The sequence below is a fragment of the Muntiacus reevesi genome, chromosome X, assembly GCF_963930625.1.
Source record: "Muntiacus reevesi chromosome X, mMunRee1.1, whole genome shotgun sequence".
Taxonomy (NCBI): domain Eukaryota; kingdom Metazoa; phylum Chordata; class Mammalia; order Artiodactyla; family Cervidae; genus Muntiacus; species Muntiacus reevesi.
In genome coordinates this window covers 102,521,448-102,539,390 of record NC_089271.1, presented here as the reverse complement: position 1 = coordinate 102,539,390, position 17,943 = coordinate 102,521,448, and the positions used below count along the sequence as shown (strand labels likewise).

The 17,943-nt window shown below is 37.8% G+C and overlaps 1 protein-coding gene across 1 annotated transcript in view; it reads right to left on the bottom strand.

Annotated features, from left to right (window-relative positions):
• Nucleotides 1-17,943, bottom strand: part of LOC136154640 (probable ATP-dependent RNA helicase DDX4) — a 77,966-nt gene that overhangs the window by 19,795 nt on the left and 40,228 nt on the right. The window contains exons 9-15 of the mRNA XM_065916842.1: nt 12,458-12,559; nt 5,698-5,778; nt 4,345-4,392; nt 2,474-2,521; nt 2,323-2,370; nt 1,576-1,718; nt 807-959 (exon numbers count right to left, since the gene is read on the bottom strand). Of these exons, the coding sequence (XP_065772914.1) occupies nt 807-959; nt 1,576-1,718; nt 2,323-2,370; nt 2,474-2,521; nt 4,345-4,392; nt 5,698-5,778; nt 12,458-12,559 (623 nt within the window). The remainder of the gene's footprint in view (nt 1-806; nt 960-1,575; nt 1,719-2,322; nt 2,371-2,473; nt 2,522-4,344; nt 4,393-5,697; nt 5,779-12,457; nt 12,560-17,943) is intronic.

The following is a 17,943-nucleotide window of genomic DNA, read 5'->3' as shown; positions in this document are numbered from 1 at the left end:
CCTGCCTTAATCTTTCCCAGCATCAGGATCTTTTCCAATGAGGTGGCTCTTCACATCAGGTAGCCAAAGTATTGGTGCTTCAGCATCAGTCCTTGCAGTGAATATTCAGGACTAATTTCTTTTAGGATCGATTGCTTTGATCTCCCTGCTGTCCAAGGGACTCTCAAGAGTCTCCTCCAGCACCACAGTTTGAAAGCATCAATTCTTTGGCTTTCAGCCTTCTTTAAGGCTCTCACATCCATACATGACTATTGGAAAAAACTTAGCTTTGACTGTAAGGACCTTTGTAAGCAAAGTGGCAAATTTCTGCTTTTTAAAATGCTGTCTAGGTTTGTCATAGCTTTTCTTCCAAGGAGGAAGTGTCTTTTAATTTCGTGGCTGTAGTCACCGTCCACAGTGATTCTGGAGCCCAAGATAATAAAATCTGTCACTGTTCCCACTTTTTGTTTTCCATCTATTTGCCATGAAGTGATGGGAAAAACTTTACATTACATAAATTATTTTTCCCATGCTCTTATAATCAAAGGTCTTATAACCTTTGGTGCTTTGACTCTCAGTTATTAAATATTATGTCCCACAGAAGGAGCTGAATACACTTATAAACATCTATGAACTGCAAAACACTACTCTAGAAATAGTTCAAAATTCTTTCGTCAAAAGTACACAAACTTCAATAAAACCAGAAATCAGAGGCAAAAACATGAGTATTTATGGCAGTTCACTAAAATCATCTACTTGGGAAGAACCAAAGTTCAAAAAGTGACAGCTTGAATACTAGGCTAAACATATGTAGGGAAGTGACTTACAGTCTTTCCAGAGCCTGTCTGAGCACATGCCATCAAATCTCGTCCTCCTAGTATAATAGGAATACTGTATTTTTGCACAGGAGTAAGCTTAGTATAACCAGCTTTAGCAATGTTCTTATTCAATATCTGACAAAGATTAGCTTCTTCAAAAGTCTAAAAAAAATCAGGGGGCAGTGGTTAAATTCCATGTATCATACACTAGTCATGCCATAAACATATTCCATTTGAATTAGTTTCAAGTTGTTAATTCTATTTTATGTAATACATATGCCCCCATTCAAAAGTAATATCTAGAACCTCTATGCGACTACTTGATAGAATTAAGGAATATTCCATATAGACAATGGCTCTAAAACCTTTTTCAGCACCCTTAAAACCTGTGAGATACAAATAACTCTGATCAATGAAAACGGTTCATTATCAACAGGGAACTCTGGGCTCCCCGATTCCTTAGAAAATCACTCCTCTAAGATGCACTTTCTCACATACGTAGAAAGCAGAAATATTGAATCTTTAGGAAAAGTAACCTTTTTAATAAATTTAAATGAAGTTTCCATCCTAGTTTGAGGAGGTGGGGAGGAAATATAGTACCCTCCCTTTCAATACAGCAATTAATTATAATGTAGATGTTAGATATGATTCTAAATTTCTCATTAAATACTAAAGATGAAGTTTTTGTATTCTTTAATATCAAATTAAAGAAATGTTCCACATTTTTAAAAAAGAAAGTTTGTCTCACAGCCATTACAGAAACAATTATTACACTGACCAGAATTGCTGGTGGTGGATCATGTCCAGATACTTCTACAAGAATAGTATCATATTTGTCAAAGTTTATGCCTGTCTGATAATGTGCAAAGATGGACTCCTCATCGTCAGGTGGAGGAGGTGGTACGTAGGTCACTTTTCGTCCTCAGAATTTAAAAGAAAATTTACATTATAAGGATTAAAATAAAAATAAAAGGGAAAACAGACAAAAACCAACAAACTCAAATTCAAAACAACATGCAAATTCCTGGGCTTCGCTGGTGGCTCACTGGTGAAGAATCCACCTGCCAATGCAGGAAACACGAGTTCGATTCCTGCCCCAGGAAAACCTCACATGCCACAGAGCAACTAAGCCCATGCGCAGCCTGTGCGCTAGAGCCCAGGAGCTGCAACTACTGAGCCCATGTATCACAACTACTGAAGCCCGTGCACCTTAGAGCCCATGCTCTGCATCAAGAAAAGCCACCACAATGAGAAGACCACAACTAGAGAGGAGCCCTCAGTCTCCGCAACTAGAGAAAAGCCTGTGCAGCAACGAAGACCCAGCACAGTCAAAAGTAAATAAATAAAATTACAAAACAAAGTTCCCAAGGTTTACCATTAAAGTTTTTACTTCAAACTTTTTAAAGTTATCTCTTTAAATATTCTGCATTTGTATATATATATATATATATATATATATATATATATATATATATATACACTAATGTAATATACATTTATGTGGATCACACAAAAATTAACATACCCTGAGTGTCACCACTTTCTCCTCCTTTAGCTTCTGACTTCCAAGAATCTTAAAAGGAATCAAACGAAAACAAGACAAATGGTTTTTAAAATCGAGGGGTAAAACAATACTCACTATAAAAATCAAATACCTGATCTAAAGTAAAACTTACTCTTTCCAGAGCCTGTAATTACTTCTTCATTTAAACCTTTGTAACCACCTATTAAAGAAACACACAGTGACAGCCAGTTAATATACAAGACTGTGTATATCTTTATTTTTGTTGTTTGTTTTCAAAGAGAAAAAGTTCTAAACATGGATGGTCCCTTCGAACAAATAATATTTGAGACAATTAAGATAAATAGAATCCTGAATATTTTAAGTTCCCTTAGCATTCAAAATGCTGACTTTATGCAGATTACAATGTTATAACATATTAGTATCTCCTTGTTTAAGCTGTTTTGTCTCTTTCCTATTCCTATATTCCTCAACAAAGGAATATATTTTCTAAGAGGAACTAAAAGTCCATCTCTGCTTAGTCCATATAGGTTCTATGATTTGCTAGAACTCGGAATACAGTCAAAACTATAGCTGTGACTTATTACATAGAAAAGATATGAAGCAAAATGAGCAAAGGAAAAAAGGGTATGGACAAAAGGCCAGAGAAGACCAGGTGCAAGCTTTTAAGAGTCACTCCCACTGGGGTCATACAGGACGAGTTGTGACAACATGCTGAAAATGTTTACCAGAGCAATTTAGAGATTCAATATTCAGGGTTCTTATGAGGGGCTGATAAAGCAGGCAGGCACCTTCTGCCTGGCATGTACCAAATTTCCCAACTCCCAGAAGAAAAGGGGGTATTCATCATAAACCACATTGTTTTACAAACCACTTAGGTACAGTGGACCACTCACACTGGTTAAGGGTGTTGAGACCCCTCCCAAAATCCAAGTTCCCAGAAGCCAGGGAAGGGTCTTGTAAGAAGGACTTTCCAAGAAGACCAGTCAGGCCTATCATGTTAACTCTTTTCCACACACTACATTTCTGGTTTCTAGACAAGGAGTCACTGACTGTGCCACTTTCAGGTACTAACACAGAAAGAATCAGGACTGTATTAGCTTTGGAAGGCTAACACATAGCACTTTTATATGTGCACTCTCTAATTTTCCTGTCTTGTATGTCCACAGGTCTTCAAACCCCTTTTCAAACAAGATCTAAGAATTTGTATAAAATATGGTTTAGTCATTCATAATCTTTTCCTACACTGGAGAAACCAAGAATCTGAAAGAGTGAAGCAGGGAAAAGTGGTTCAAGGGAACTGCCACTCTGAATGCTCTCAGACTAATAATGATCACAGAATTTTTCAGAGATATTAAACCAGCTTTATTGTTTCACTAGTCTGGAAAATATTTTAACTTTTATATGAAAGTTAAGCATTTTTAACTCTGAGATTTTTCTAATAGTATAAAACTATCTATAGTGAACTTTCTTTTTCCCCGACACCAAGCTAACTATCTCATAAGAAAGATTAATATAAGAATCTGTAAACATAGATTACATCTCAGTCTTTAACATTTGTATGGTAACTCCCATTTTATGGTTATGTTATTTATTAAGCAGTTATTTATTGATGAATTTTAGGTGATTTTCAGTTTTCACATATTATACATGAAGCTTAAGTGAGCATCCTTTTACATGCACTGAGCATATACACCTACAGTATATAATGGAACTGCTGGATTAAAGAGTAGTAGTAAACAACTGGCGTCCCCTGGAGAAGGAAATGACAAACCCACTCCAGTATTCTTGCCTGGAAAATCCCATGGACAGATGAGCCTGGTGGGCTATAGTCCACAGGGTTGCAAGAGTCAGACACAACACAGCGACTAAACAACAAAAGTAAACAACTTCTCCAAACTGGCCGTGCAAATGTATACTCCTCAAAGTGTGTATAAAAGCACCAACAGTTACCTTTAACTTCAAAATTTAAACTTGGATTACAGTCATTTTAACCACTTACAGGTAAACCAAATAAGAACTCACCTCGTCCACTCCCATGACCACTTCTGCTTTGGAAAGTGTCACCATTACCTGTAAAGCATTGTTTTACAGAAATATTCAGAGGAAACACAGCTCCTCTTCAAGCACATAAAATATATAGCTATTTCTTTTCAAATATTGAGTAATTTCTCAGGATTCCTAGACCCTTAACCCACCCATCTCCTAATTCTATATTTAACTAAAACCTTTTTCTCGTCTGAACATTTTATTTAAACACTTCATATTTAGGACAATTTCGGGTTCACAGAAACATTAAGAGGAAAATGCAGAGACTTCCCAGATACGTCCAGTCCTCACACCTGCATACTCCACACCCCCCTGACATAATCAACGCTCCCCACAAGAGAGGTATTTTGTTACAGTTGATAAACCAATACTGGCACAACATAATCACCCAAAGTCCATGGTTTACATTACAGCTCATTCATGGTACTATACAGTGTTATTTTATGTTTGCAAAAATCTATCATGGCATGTCTCCATCATTATAGTATCATACACAGTAACTTCACTACCCGAAAAATTCTCAGTGCTCTGTCTGTTCATCCCTTCCCTGACCCCTAGCAACCACGCAATTTTTTTCAGCCCTCTTCTTACAGAAGAAGCCTTTTACAGAATGTCATACAGAGTTGGAATCATACTGTATACTGTCTTTTCAGACTGGCTTCTTTCACTCAGTAGCACATATTTAGAGCTTCCCCACTGGCTCAGCAGTAAAGAATCTGCCTGCAATGCAGGAGTCACAGGAGACGCAGGTTCATCCCTGGGTTGGCAAGATCCCCTGGAGGAGGGCATGGCAACCCACTATAATAATCCTGCCTAGAGAGTCCCATGGACAGAGGAGCCTGGTGAGCTATAGTCCATGGGGTTGCAAAGAATCTGACACAACTGAAGTGACTTAGCAAGCATGCAGTACGCATTTAAGGCTCCTCCACGTCTTTTCAGGCTTCATATAGCTCATTTCTTTTTAATACCACAGTTCATTTAACTACTTTTAATTATTTCATCAACAGGATGCTTTTTTTCCCCCACATTCTCCTCAAATGCCCTCACAATCCTTTCTTTGAAACCAAAGTAAACTTCATTTTCCTTCTTCTAATTAAAACTATAATTTATATCTCAAATTAACTGGTAGATAAGAAAGGGAATAATTCTCAGAGCACAAATTTGATAAGGGAGGAAAAATTGTCCATTTTCTTTTTACCTACAAATCTACAAAGCAGAGATAATCATGAACCAACATAATATACTTAAAAATATATATTAGGTTCAATAATCCTAGAGCTAAAAGCAAATGTGAATGATTAATTTTCAGTAGTAAATACTATTTCTCACCTGCACCACTTAATGCTGATCTTTTAGAACCAAAAATGGAACCAGAGCACTGGGATCTCTCATCTTGTTCATAATCGCACTCTAGATTACAGATTAAAAATTTAGATTATCTTACTTTTAAAAACTTTTAAGTCATGCAGTAAAAAGAAAAAAATCAATTTATGGTGCCATAAGTTAAAAAGATGCAGGATAAAATAATTTATTTTTAACAGAAATCATAGTGTTTTTGAAGTATCACACAGAAGAATCTTTCCATAAATTATTTCCTTCAATTATACATTACTTTCTCAAAATTTTATTAAAATTATCTTATAAAATTAATCAGAGCTAATACTACACCACAATATGATATAAGCAAGTTAAATTACCTTTGAAAAGCAGCACTGTTGCTGCCCCTCAAAATTTCACATTACATAATCTTACTGCTTATTCTCCAGAATAGCATCCCTTCGTACCCACTGCACTCAAATCAAACTTTATCAGTCTTAAACAGCAACCCTGTGGATCTCTTCACTTTTCAAAAAGTGACAATTCACTAATCTGCTACATATCTATTAAATCATTATATCAGTTTACGTTCTTATTTTCACTATTCTGTTCTCCTCTGTTAAGAGAGACATGCATTCCAAAAGTGACTTCAGGAGACAATATCTTAGCACCAAGGAAAGACGACTGGAAAAATCTAGGTAGAAAGCCACACTGGTATAAGAAGGTATAATGGAATCATGAGAATGCCACTTATTTGTAAGGTCAGCCATCTTTATCAAAGCTCTAAAACGCTTCACAGCATGTAATATTAAAGAACTGCATCACACAAACTGTTAGAAAATTCACATACTCTCATTTAATCTATAAGGAATTACGTACGTCTACAAAATAATATTTTGCATAGCATAAGTCATTATGTACCTGCCAGCCATTATACTAAACCGTTCTCATAAAGTCATAATAAGCTTATATGTGATAGGTGTTATTTTTAATCATTTCTTTAATAAATGAAGCACAGTATTTGCAATCCACTACTAACTTGAACTTCCTAGACCAGATCCTCCACGGCAGCCTCGGAAACTACCTCTTCCACCTCTTCCGGACGATCCTGAAGCTTCTGAATCACTGCCGACTTGATAACCTATAATATTAAAACACAAACACACAAATGACGCAGAAACCAACAAAGAAATCTTGGGGACATGGTGGCCAAGTTAATTTAAGCCTTGCATAACTCAATGACTTTAATATTTTAAGTCATCAACAGATACTTACTAAAGAGAAATGCTGTGTTTGACCTATAAATGTTCAACTTTACCAGTAAATAAACAAAAGCTATGATCCTTTTTTTTTTTTTTAAATCCACTGTGTGCTTTGCGAACAAAACCTAAACATGACTAAAAAGAAAAAGTGACACCTATAAACCCTGTGGTGTTGGAGAACACTCTTGAGAGTCCCTTGGACTGCAAGGACATCAAACCAGTCAATCCTAAAGCAAATAACTCCTGATTATTCATTGGAAGGACTGATGCTGAAGCTGAAACTCCAATATTTTGGCCACCTGATGCGAAGAACTGACTCATTGGAAAAGACCCTGATGCTGGGAGAGATTGAAGATGGGAGGAGAAGGGGATGACAGAGGATAAGATGGCTGGATGGCATCACCGACTCAACGGACGTGAGTTTGAACAAGCTATGGGTGCTGGTGATGGACAGGGAAGCGTGGTGTGCTGAGACCACAGGGTCACAGAGAGCCTGAGTGACTGGACTGAACTGAATGTCCTGAAAATATCAATTAGGCCTAACTGTCCTAATATGTCATCTAGGATCTCTGTTGCCTTATCGATTTTCTGTCTGGAAGATTTGTCCACTGACGTCAGTGAGGTGTTAAAGTCTCCTCTATGATTGTATTCCCATCCATTTCTTCCTTTAGGTCTGTTAGTATTTGCTTTCTATATTTCAGTTCAGTTCAGTTGGGCAGTCTTGTCTGACTCTTTGTGACCCCACTGGACTTCCCATCTCTCAGAATTTTCCACAGTTTATTGTGATCCACACAGTCGAAGGCTTTGGCATAGTCAATAAAGCAGAAATAGACATTTTTCTGGAACTCTCGTGCTTTTTCGATGATCCAGCAGATATTGGCAATTTGATCTCTGCTTCCTCTGCCGCTTCTAAAACCAGCTTGAATATCTGGAAGCTCACGGTTCACGTATTGGTGAAGCCTCTCTTGGAGAATTTTGAGCATTACTTTGCTAGCGTGTGAGATGAGTGCAATTGTGCAGTAGTTTGAGCATCCTTTGGTATTGCCTTTCTTTGGGATTGGAATGAAAACTGACCTTTTCCAGTCCTGTGGCCACTGCTGAGTTTTCCAAATTTGCTGGCATGTTGAGTGCAGCACTTTCACAGAATCATCTTCCAGGATTTGAAACAGCTCTACTGGAATTCCATCACTTCCACTAGCTTTGCTCATAGTGATGCTTCCTAAGGTCCACTTGACTTTGTATTCCAGGATGGCTGGCTCTACACTATCATGATTATCTGGGTCATGAAGATCTTTTTTGTACAGTTCTTCTGTATATTCTTGCCACATCTTCTTAATATTTCTGCTTCTGTTAGGTCCATACCATTTCTGTCCTTTATTGAGCCTATCGTTGCATGAAATATTCCCTTGGTATCTCTAATTTTCTTGAAGAGATGTCTAGTCTTTCCCCTTCTATTGTTTCCCTCTATTTCTTTGCACTGATCACTGAGGAAGGCTTTCTTTCTCTCTCTGCTATTCTGTGGAACTCGCATTCTTTGGAATACCTTATTCTTACGCTATTTTATCTTATTTTATGACTACAGATAGGATATCTGCCATACATCTACTAATTGAACTGCATGGAAGGCTGTTATCTTCTGTATGCTGATTTCACAACCTAACACATTATGATATTATTTTCAGTGGTTGATAAACTATGCATTCTTTTGGATTTTACAAATAGATAATCAAGTCATATGCTGTGCTTTCTTGTCAAGGTCCTGTATCTTCAATAACTTTTTTCTGATTGCACTGGCCTTCCACACAACATTAGGTAGAAACAGAGGTGGTGGAGTAGCAGGCAATGATGATGCCCCTCCTGGACTCCTTCACTGGACCAGTGCACTGTCGCCAGCCCCAGTAGGAAACCGGATCATATTTGCATACTTATTTTGAAGAACTGCCCTGGACCAATGGGAGTGGCCTCCATGGGATGCCATGGGAAGTGGTGCCCACCCCATGGAGCAGCCCACAGCCACGTAACCCCATACATTTTTATATGTTCGGTTTTTATAGTCATCCCATTCTAAATATTTCATCATTTCCACATAAACTGCAATTCATAAACTGAGAAATGCAGTTCCCAAAGCACAAGGGTCAGGCCTCTGTTATTGATTTCTACTTTTAATGCATTTTAACAAGTACAATATCCACCTTAATAGTTACAATATGGTCTACGATATAAATTTTATGATATATCTTGGGCCTTTCCTTTAGCCTTAATAGATTTTCAAATTGTGTATATTTTCTGTATGCTGGAAAAGGATTTGTAATTTGCGAATATATCACTTCAAACACAACTATTAAATCAGGCTTAATAACTGATATTCAAATCTTATATTCAAATCTGTAATCTTACTCATTTGTGGTCTATCAGTTTTTGAAAAATAAAATAGTTTAAAATCCTAATGGTGAATAACTGTTTCACTAGGGTTTGCACATTTTTCCTTATTTCAATTTTTGCCCTGTATAGTTTAAGACTATGCTGTTAGATTCAAGGCATGTTCAGAACTATATCTGCCTTAAGAGTCTATTTTGTCTATTTCTACATCAGCTTTCTTTAATAACGTACTGATATTTTTTCTCTTTATTCTCAACTCTGCATTGAAATGCTCACATAAAATTACTGATACATGTATTTTCACTCCTATCATCTTATTTTGTGTTTTCTCTTCACCGGTTTCTTTCAATGCTTCCTCTTTGCCTCTCTGGCCTTCTATTAGATATCCCCAAAGGCTGTATTTTATTTAATGATCTTACTGACATCCTTCAATGTCACCATGGATACTGAAGCTATTATTAAAATTATTTTCAACCTAATCTCCTTCCTACAAAGTCCTCTCCTCTTTCTACTGTATTTCCTCCACTAGTAGGTTACTTATTTTATTCTTTTTCTGATTACCCCAACTTTTACCATATGTAAGAAATCTTTAATTTCAATCTATTCTTCTTTTTACTAATAAGAACTGACAAAGAACTGTCTTTTCATTTGTTAAAATTTTAGTTCTTTTTATTTCTAAATAACCCTAAATTAATCATCATTATCACTAGCTCATGCAGTCAATATGCTTTCAATTATACCAATATGCTTACGAATTTTGAAATGTTATTTATCTATTTTGGCTCATCATTGCTTCCTACTTTCTTCCAAAGCTCAGTTTCCTTTTTACTAATATGATTGAACAGTCCTTTCCTCAATCCCCTAAAAGTATTAAACATCAACTTTACCCAAAATATTATTTCTAACACCCAAATTATCTGAAAACAGCAGCTTGGGTTCAGAGTTATTCTCCCTTAGTATTCTGAATTCTACCTTACCCTGACCTCTGCCACTACTGAAAAAAATTTATGCTGTTGACCTACTGTTCTTTTATCAGTTCAGTACAGTCTCTCAGTCATGTCTGACTCTTTGCGACCCGATGGACTGCAGCACACCAGGCTTCCCTGTCCAGCACCAACTCCTGAAGCTTACTCAGACTCATGTCCATCGAGTCGGGTGACACCAAACATCTCATCTTCTGTCGTCCCCTTCTCCTCCCACCTTCAATCTTTCCCAGCATCAGGGTCTCTTCCAATGAGTCAGTTCTTCGCACCAGGTGGCCAAAGTATCGAAGCTTCAGTTTCAGCATCAGTCCTTCCAATGAATATTTAGGACTGATTTCCTTTAGGATTGACTGGTTTGATCTCCTTGTAGTCCAAGGGACTTTCAAGAGTCTTCTCCAACACCACAGTTCAAAAGCATCAATTCTTTCTGAGCTCACTTTTCTTTAACAGTCCAACTCTCACATCCATACATGACTCCTGGAAAAACCGTAACGTTGACCAGGAGGACTTTTGTTGGCAAAGTAATGTCTCTGCTTTTTAATATGCTGTCTGGGTCATAGGTTTTCTTCCAAGGAGCAACCATCTTTTAATTTCATGGCTGCAGTCACTATCGGCAGTGATTCCAGAACCCAAGAAAATAAAGTCTGCCACTGTTTTCCCCATCTATTTGCCATGAAGTGATGGGACCAGATGCCATGATCTTAGTTTTCTGAATGTTGAGCTTGAAGTCAACTCTTTCACTCTCCTCTTTCACTCTCATCAAGAGGCTATTTAGTTCCTCTTCACTTTCTGCCATAAGGGTGGCGTCATCTGCGTATCTGAGGTTATTGATATTTCTACCAGAAATCTTGATTCCAGCTTACACTTCATCCAGCCCGGCATTTCTCATGATGTACTCTGCCTATTAGTTAAATAAGGAGGGTGACAATATACAGCTTTGAACTACTCCTTTCCCAATTTGGAACCAGTCCGTTGTTCCACGTCTGGTTCTAACTGTTGCCTCTTGACCTGCAAACAGATTTCTCAGGAGGCAGGTAAGATGGCCTGGTATTCCCAGCTCTTTAAGAATTTTCCACAATTTGTTGAGATCCACACAGTCAAGGGCTTTGGATTTCCTTTGTGGCTCAGCTGGTAAAGAATCTGCCTTCAATGAAGGAGACCTGGGTTCAATTCCTGGGTTGGGAAGATCCCCTGGAGCAGGGAAAGGCTACCCACTCCAGGATTCTTGCCTGGATAGGTGGATCTTTCTCCTCTGGTGAGTTTTCAATTTTTTTTTAATCTCTAGAGTATTTTTTAAGGGTGTAAATTTGCTTTTATTTACCTTGCTCAAGACTCTTATACCTCATTCACTCTGGAAAAGTCTCATCTATTATCTTTGAACAGTCTCCTCTCCTTCTGTTCCTATTCTCTCCTCAGGAGATATTTAACTATATGCCACAATAACAGAGCTAATACTACACCACAATATGATATAAGCAAGTTAAATTGCCTTTGAAAAGCAGCACTGTTGCTGCCCCTCAAAATTTCACATTACATAAGCTTACTGCTTATTCTCCAGAATAGCATCCCTTCGTACCCACTGCACTCAAATCAAACTTTATCAGTCTTAAACAGCAACCCTGTGGATCTCTTCACTTTTCAAAAAGTGACAATTCACTAATCTGCTACATATCTATTAAATCATTATATCAGTTTATGTTCTTATTTTCACTATTCTGTTCTCCTCTGTTAAGAGAGACATGCATTCCAAAAGTGACTTCAGGAGACAATATCTTAGCACCAAGGAAAGACGACTGGAAAAATCTAGGTAGAAAGCCACACTGGTATAAGAAGGTATAATGGAATCATGAGAATGCCACTTATTTGTAAGGTCAGCCATCTTTATCAAAGCTCTAAAACGCTTCACAGCATGTAATATTAAAGAACTGCATCACACAAACTGTTAGAAAATTCACATACTCTCATTTAATCTATAAGGAATTACGTACGTCTACAAAATAATATTTTGCATAGCATAAGTCATTATGTACCTGCCAGCCATTATATTAAACCGTTCTCATAAAGTCATAATAAGCTTATATGTGATAGGTGTTATTTTTAATCATTTCTTTAATAAATGAAGCACAGTATTTGCAATCCACTACTAACTTGAACTTCCTAGACCAGATCCTCCACGGCAGCCTCGGAAACTACCTCTTCCACCTCTTCCGGACGATCCTGAAGCTTCTGAATCACTGCCGACTTGATAACCTATAATATTAAAACACAAACACACAAATGACACAGAAACCAACAAAGAAATCCTGGGGACATGGTGGCCAAGTTAATTTAAGCCTTGCATAACTCAATGACTTTAATATTTTAAGTCATCAACAGATACTTACTAAAGAGAAATGCTGTGTTTGACCTATAAATGTTCAACTTTACCAGTAAATAAACAAAAGCTATGATACTTTTTTTTTTTTTAAACCCACTGTGTGCTTTGCGAACAAAACCTAAACATGACTAAAAAGAAAAAGTGACACCTATAAACCCTGTGGTGTTGGAGAAGACTCTTGAGAGTCCCTTGGACTGCAAGGACATCAAACCAGTCAATCCTAAAGCAAATAACTCCTGATTATTCATTGGAAGGACTGATGCTGAAGCTGAAACTCCAATATTTTGGCCACCTGATGCGAAGAACTGACTCATTGGAAAAGACCCTGATGCTGGGAGAGATTGAAGATGGGAGGAGAAGGGGATGACAGAGGATAAGATGGCTGGATGGCATCACCGACTCAACGGACATGAGTTTGAACAAGCTATGGGTGCTGGTGATGGACAGGGAAGCGTGGTGTGCTGAGACCACAGGGTCACAGAGAGCCTGAGTGACTGGACTGAACTGAATGTCCTGAAAATATCAATTAGGCCTAACTGTCCTAATATGTCATCTAGGATCTCTGTTGCCTTATCGATTTTCTGTCTGGAAGATTTGTCCACTGACGTCAGTGAGGTGTTAAAGTCTCCTCTATGATTGTATTCCCATCCATTTCTTCCTTTAGGTCTGTTAGTATTTGCTTTCTATATTTCAGTTCAGTTCAGTTGGGCAGTCTTGTCTGACTCTTTGTGACCCCACTGGACTTCCCATCTCTCAGAATTTTCCACAGTTTATTGTGATCCACACAGTCGAAGGCTTTGGCATAGTCAATAAAGCAGAAATAGACATTTTTCTGGAACTCTCGTGCTTTTTCGATGATCCAGCAGATATTGGCAATTTGATCTCTGCTTCCTCTGCCGCTTCTAAAACCAGCTTGAATATCTGGAAGCTCACGGTTCACGTATTGGTGAAGCCTCTCTTGGAGAATTTTGAGCATTACTTTGCTAGCGTGTGAGATGAGTGCAATTGTGCAGTAGTTTGAGCATCCTTTGGTATTGCCTTTCTTTGGGATTGGAATGAAAACTGACCTTTTCCAGTCCTGTGGCCACTGCTGAGTTTTCCAAATTTGCTGGCATGTTGAGTGCAGCACTTTCACAGAATCATCTTCCAGGATTTGAAACAGCTCTACTGGAATTCCATCACTTCCACTAGCTTTGCTCATAGTGATGCTTCCTAAGGTCCACTTGACTTTGTATTCCAGGATGGCTGGCTCTACACTATCATGATTATCTGGGTCATGAAGATCTTTTTTGTACAGTTCTTCTGTATATTCTTGCCACATCTTCTTAATATTTCTGCTTCTGTTAGGTCCATACCATTTCTGTCCTTTATTGAGCCTATCGTTGCATGAAATATTCCCTTGGTATCTCTAATTTTCTTGAAGAGATGTCTAGTCTTTCCCCTTCTATTGTTTCCCTCTATTTCTTTGCACTGATCACTGAGGAAGGCTTTCTTTCTCTCTCTGCTATTCTGTGGAACTCGCATTCTTTGGAATACCTTATTCTTACGCTATTTTATCTTATTTTATGACTACAGATAGGATATCTGCCATACATCTACTAATTGAACTGCATGGAAGGCTGTTATCTTCTGTATGCTGATTTCACAACCTAACACATTATGATATTATTTTCAGTGGTTGATAAACTATGCATTCTTTTGGATTTTACAAATAGATAATCAAGTCATATGCTGTGCTTTCTTGTCAAGGTCCTGTATCTTCAATAACTTTTTTCTGATTGCACTGGCCTTCCACACAACATTAGGTAGAAACAGAGGTGGTGGAGTAGCAGGCAATGATGATGCCCCTCCTGGACTCCTTCACTGGACCAGTGCACTGTCGCCAGCCCCAGTAGGAAACCGGATCATATTTGCATACTTATTTTGAAGAACTGCCCTGGACCAATGGGAGTGGCCTCCATGGGATGCCATGGGAAGTGGTGCCCACCCCATGGAGCAGCCCACAGCCACGTAACCCCATACATTTTTATATGTTCGGTTTTTATAGTCATCCCATTCTAAATATTTCATCATTTCCACATAAACTGCAATTCATAAACTGAGAAATGCAGTTCCCAAAGCACAAGGGTCAGGCCTCTGTTATTGATTTCTACTTTTAATGCATTTTAACAAGTACAATATCCACCTTAATAGTTACAATATGGTCTACGATATAAATTTTATGATATATCTTGGGCCTTTCCTTTAGCCTTAATAGATTTTCAAATTGTGTATATTTTCTGTATGCTGGAAAAGGATTTGTAATTTGCGAATATATCACTTCAAACACAACTATTAAATCAGGCTTAATAACTGATATTCAAATCTTATATTCAAATCTGTAATCTTACTCATTTGTGGTCTATCAGTTTTTGAAAAATAAAATAGTTTAAAATCCTAATGGTGAATAACTGTTTCACTAGGGTTTGCACATTTTTCCTTATTTCAATTTTTGCCCTGTATAGTTTAAGACTATGCTGTTAGATTCAAGGCATGTTCAGAACTATATCTGCCTTAAGAGTCTATTTTGTCTATTTCTACATCAGCTTTCTTTAATAACGTACTGATATTTTTTCTCTTTATTCTCAACTCTGCATTGAAATGCTCACATAAAATTACTGATACATGTATTTTCACTCCTATCATCTTATTTTGTGTTTTCTCTTCACCGGTTTCTTTCAATGCTTCCTCTTTGCCTCTCTGGCCTTCTATTAGATATCCCCAAAGGCTGTATTTTATTTAATGATCTTACTGACATCCTTCAATGTCACCATGGATACTGAAGCTATTATTAAAATTATTTTCAACCTAATCTCCTTCCTACAAAGTCCTCTCCTCTTTCTACTGTATTTCCTCCACTAGTAGGTTACTTATTTTATTCTTTTTCTGATTACCCCAACTTTTACCATATGTAAGAAATCTTTAATTTCAATCTATTCTTCTTTTTACTAATAAGAACTGACAAAGAACTGTCTTTTCATTTGTTAAAATTTTAGTTCTTTTTATTTCTAAATAACCCTAAATTAATCATCATTATCACTAGCTCATGCAGTCAATATGCTTTCAATTATACCAATATGCTTACGAATTTTGAAATGTTATTTATCTATTTTGGCTCATCATTGCTTCCTACTTTCTTCCAAAGCTCAGTTTCCTTTTTACTAATATGATTGAACAGTCCTTTCCTCAATCCCCTAAAAGTATTAAACATCAACTTTACCCAAAATATTATTTCTAACACCCAAATTATCTGAAAACAGCAGCTTGGGTTCAGAGTTATTCTCCCTTAGTATTCTGAATTCTACCTTACCCTGACCTCTGCCACTACTGAAAAAAATTTATGCTGTTGACCTACTGTTCTTTTATCAGTTCAGTACAGTCTCTCAGTCATGTCTGACTCTTTGCGACCCGATGGACTGCAGCACACCAGGCTTCCCTGTCCAGCACCAACTCCTGAAGCTTACTCAGACTCATGTCCATCGAGTCGGGTGACACCAAACATCTCATCTTCTGTCGTCCCCTTCTCCTCCCACCTTCAATCTTTCCCAGCATCAGGGTCTCTTCCAATGAGTCAGTTCTTCGCACCAGGTGGCCAAAGTATCGAAGCTTCAGTTTCAGCATCAGTCCTTCCAATGAATATTTAGGACTGATTTCCTTTAGGATTGACTGGTTTGATCTCCTTGTAGTCCAAGGGACTTTCAAGAGTCTTCTCCAACACCACAGTTCAAAAGCATCAATTCTTTCTGAGCTCACTTTTCTTTAACAGTCCAACTCTCACATCCATACATGACTCCTGGAAAAACCGTAACGTTGACCAGGAGGACTTTTGTTGGCAAAGTAATGTCTCTGCTTTTTAATATGCTGTCTGGGTCATAGGTTTTCTTCCAAGGAGCAACCATCTTTTAATTTCATGGCTGCAGTCACTATCGGCAGTGATTCCAGAACCCAAGAAAATAAAGTCTGCCACTGTTTTCCCCATCTATTTGCCATGAAGTGATGGGACCAGATGCCATGATCTTAGTTTTCTGAATGTTGAGCTTGAAGTCAACTCTTTCACTCTCCTCTTTCACTCTCATCAAGAGGCTATTTAGTTCCTCTTCACTTTCTGCCATAAGGGTGGCGTCATCTGCGTATCTGAGGTTATTGATATTTCTACCAGAAATCTTGATTCCAGCTTACACTTCATCCAGCCCGGCATTTCTCATGATGTACTCTGCCTATTAGTTAAATAAGGAGGGTGACAATATACAGCTTTGAACTACTCCTTTCCCAATTTGGAACCAGTCCGTTGTTCCACGTCTGGTTCTAACTGTTGCCTCTTGACCTGCAAACAGATTTCTCAGGAGGCAGGTAAGATGGCCTGGTATTCCCAGCTCTTTAAGAATTTTCCACAATTTGTTGAGATCCACACAGTCAAGGGCTTTGGATTTCCTTTGTGGCTCAGCTGGTAAAGAATCTGCCTTCAATGAAGGAGACCTGGGTTCAATTCCTGGGTTGGGAAGATCCCCTGGAGCAGGGAAAGGCTACCCACTCCAGGATTCTTGCCTGGATAGGTGGATCTTTCTCCTCTGGTGAGTTTTCAATTTTTTTTTTAATCTCTAGAGTATTTTTTAAGGGTGTAAATTTGCTTTTATTTACCTTGCTCAAGACTCTTATACCTCATTCACTCTGGAAAAGTCTCATCTATTATCTTTGAACAGTCTCCTCTCCTTCTGTTCCTATTCTCTCCTCAGGAGATATTTAACTATATGCCACAATAACAGAGCTAATACTACACCACAATATGATATAAGCAAGTTAAATTGCCTTTGAAAAGCAGCACTGTTGCTGCCCCTCAAAATTTCACATTACATAAGCTTACTGCTTATTCTCCAGAATAGCATCCCTTCGTACCCACTGCACTCAAATCAAACTTTATCAGTCTTAAACAGCAACCCTGTGGATCTCTTCACTTTTCAAAAAGTGACAATTCACTAATCTGCTACATATCTATTAAATCATTATATCAGTTTACGTTCTTATTTTCACTATTCTGTTCTCCTCTGTTAAGAGAGACATGCATTCCAAAAGTGACTTCAGGAGACAATATCTTAGCACCAAGGAAAGACAACTGGAAAAATCTAGGTAGAAAGCCACACTGGTATAAGAAGGTATAATGGAATCATGAGAATGCCACTTATTTGTAAGGTCAGCCATCTTTATCAAAGCTCTAAAACGC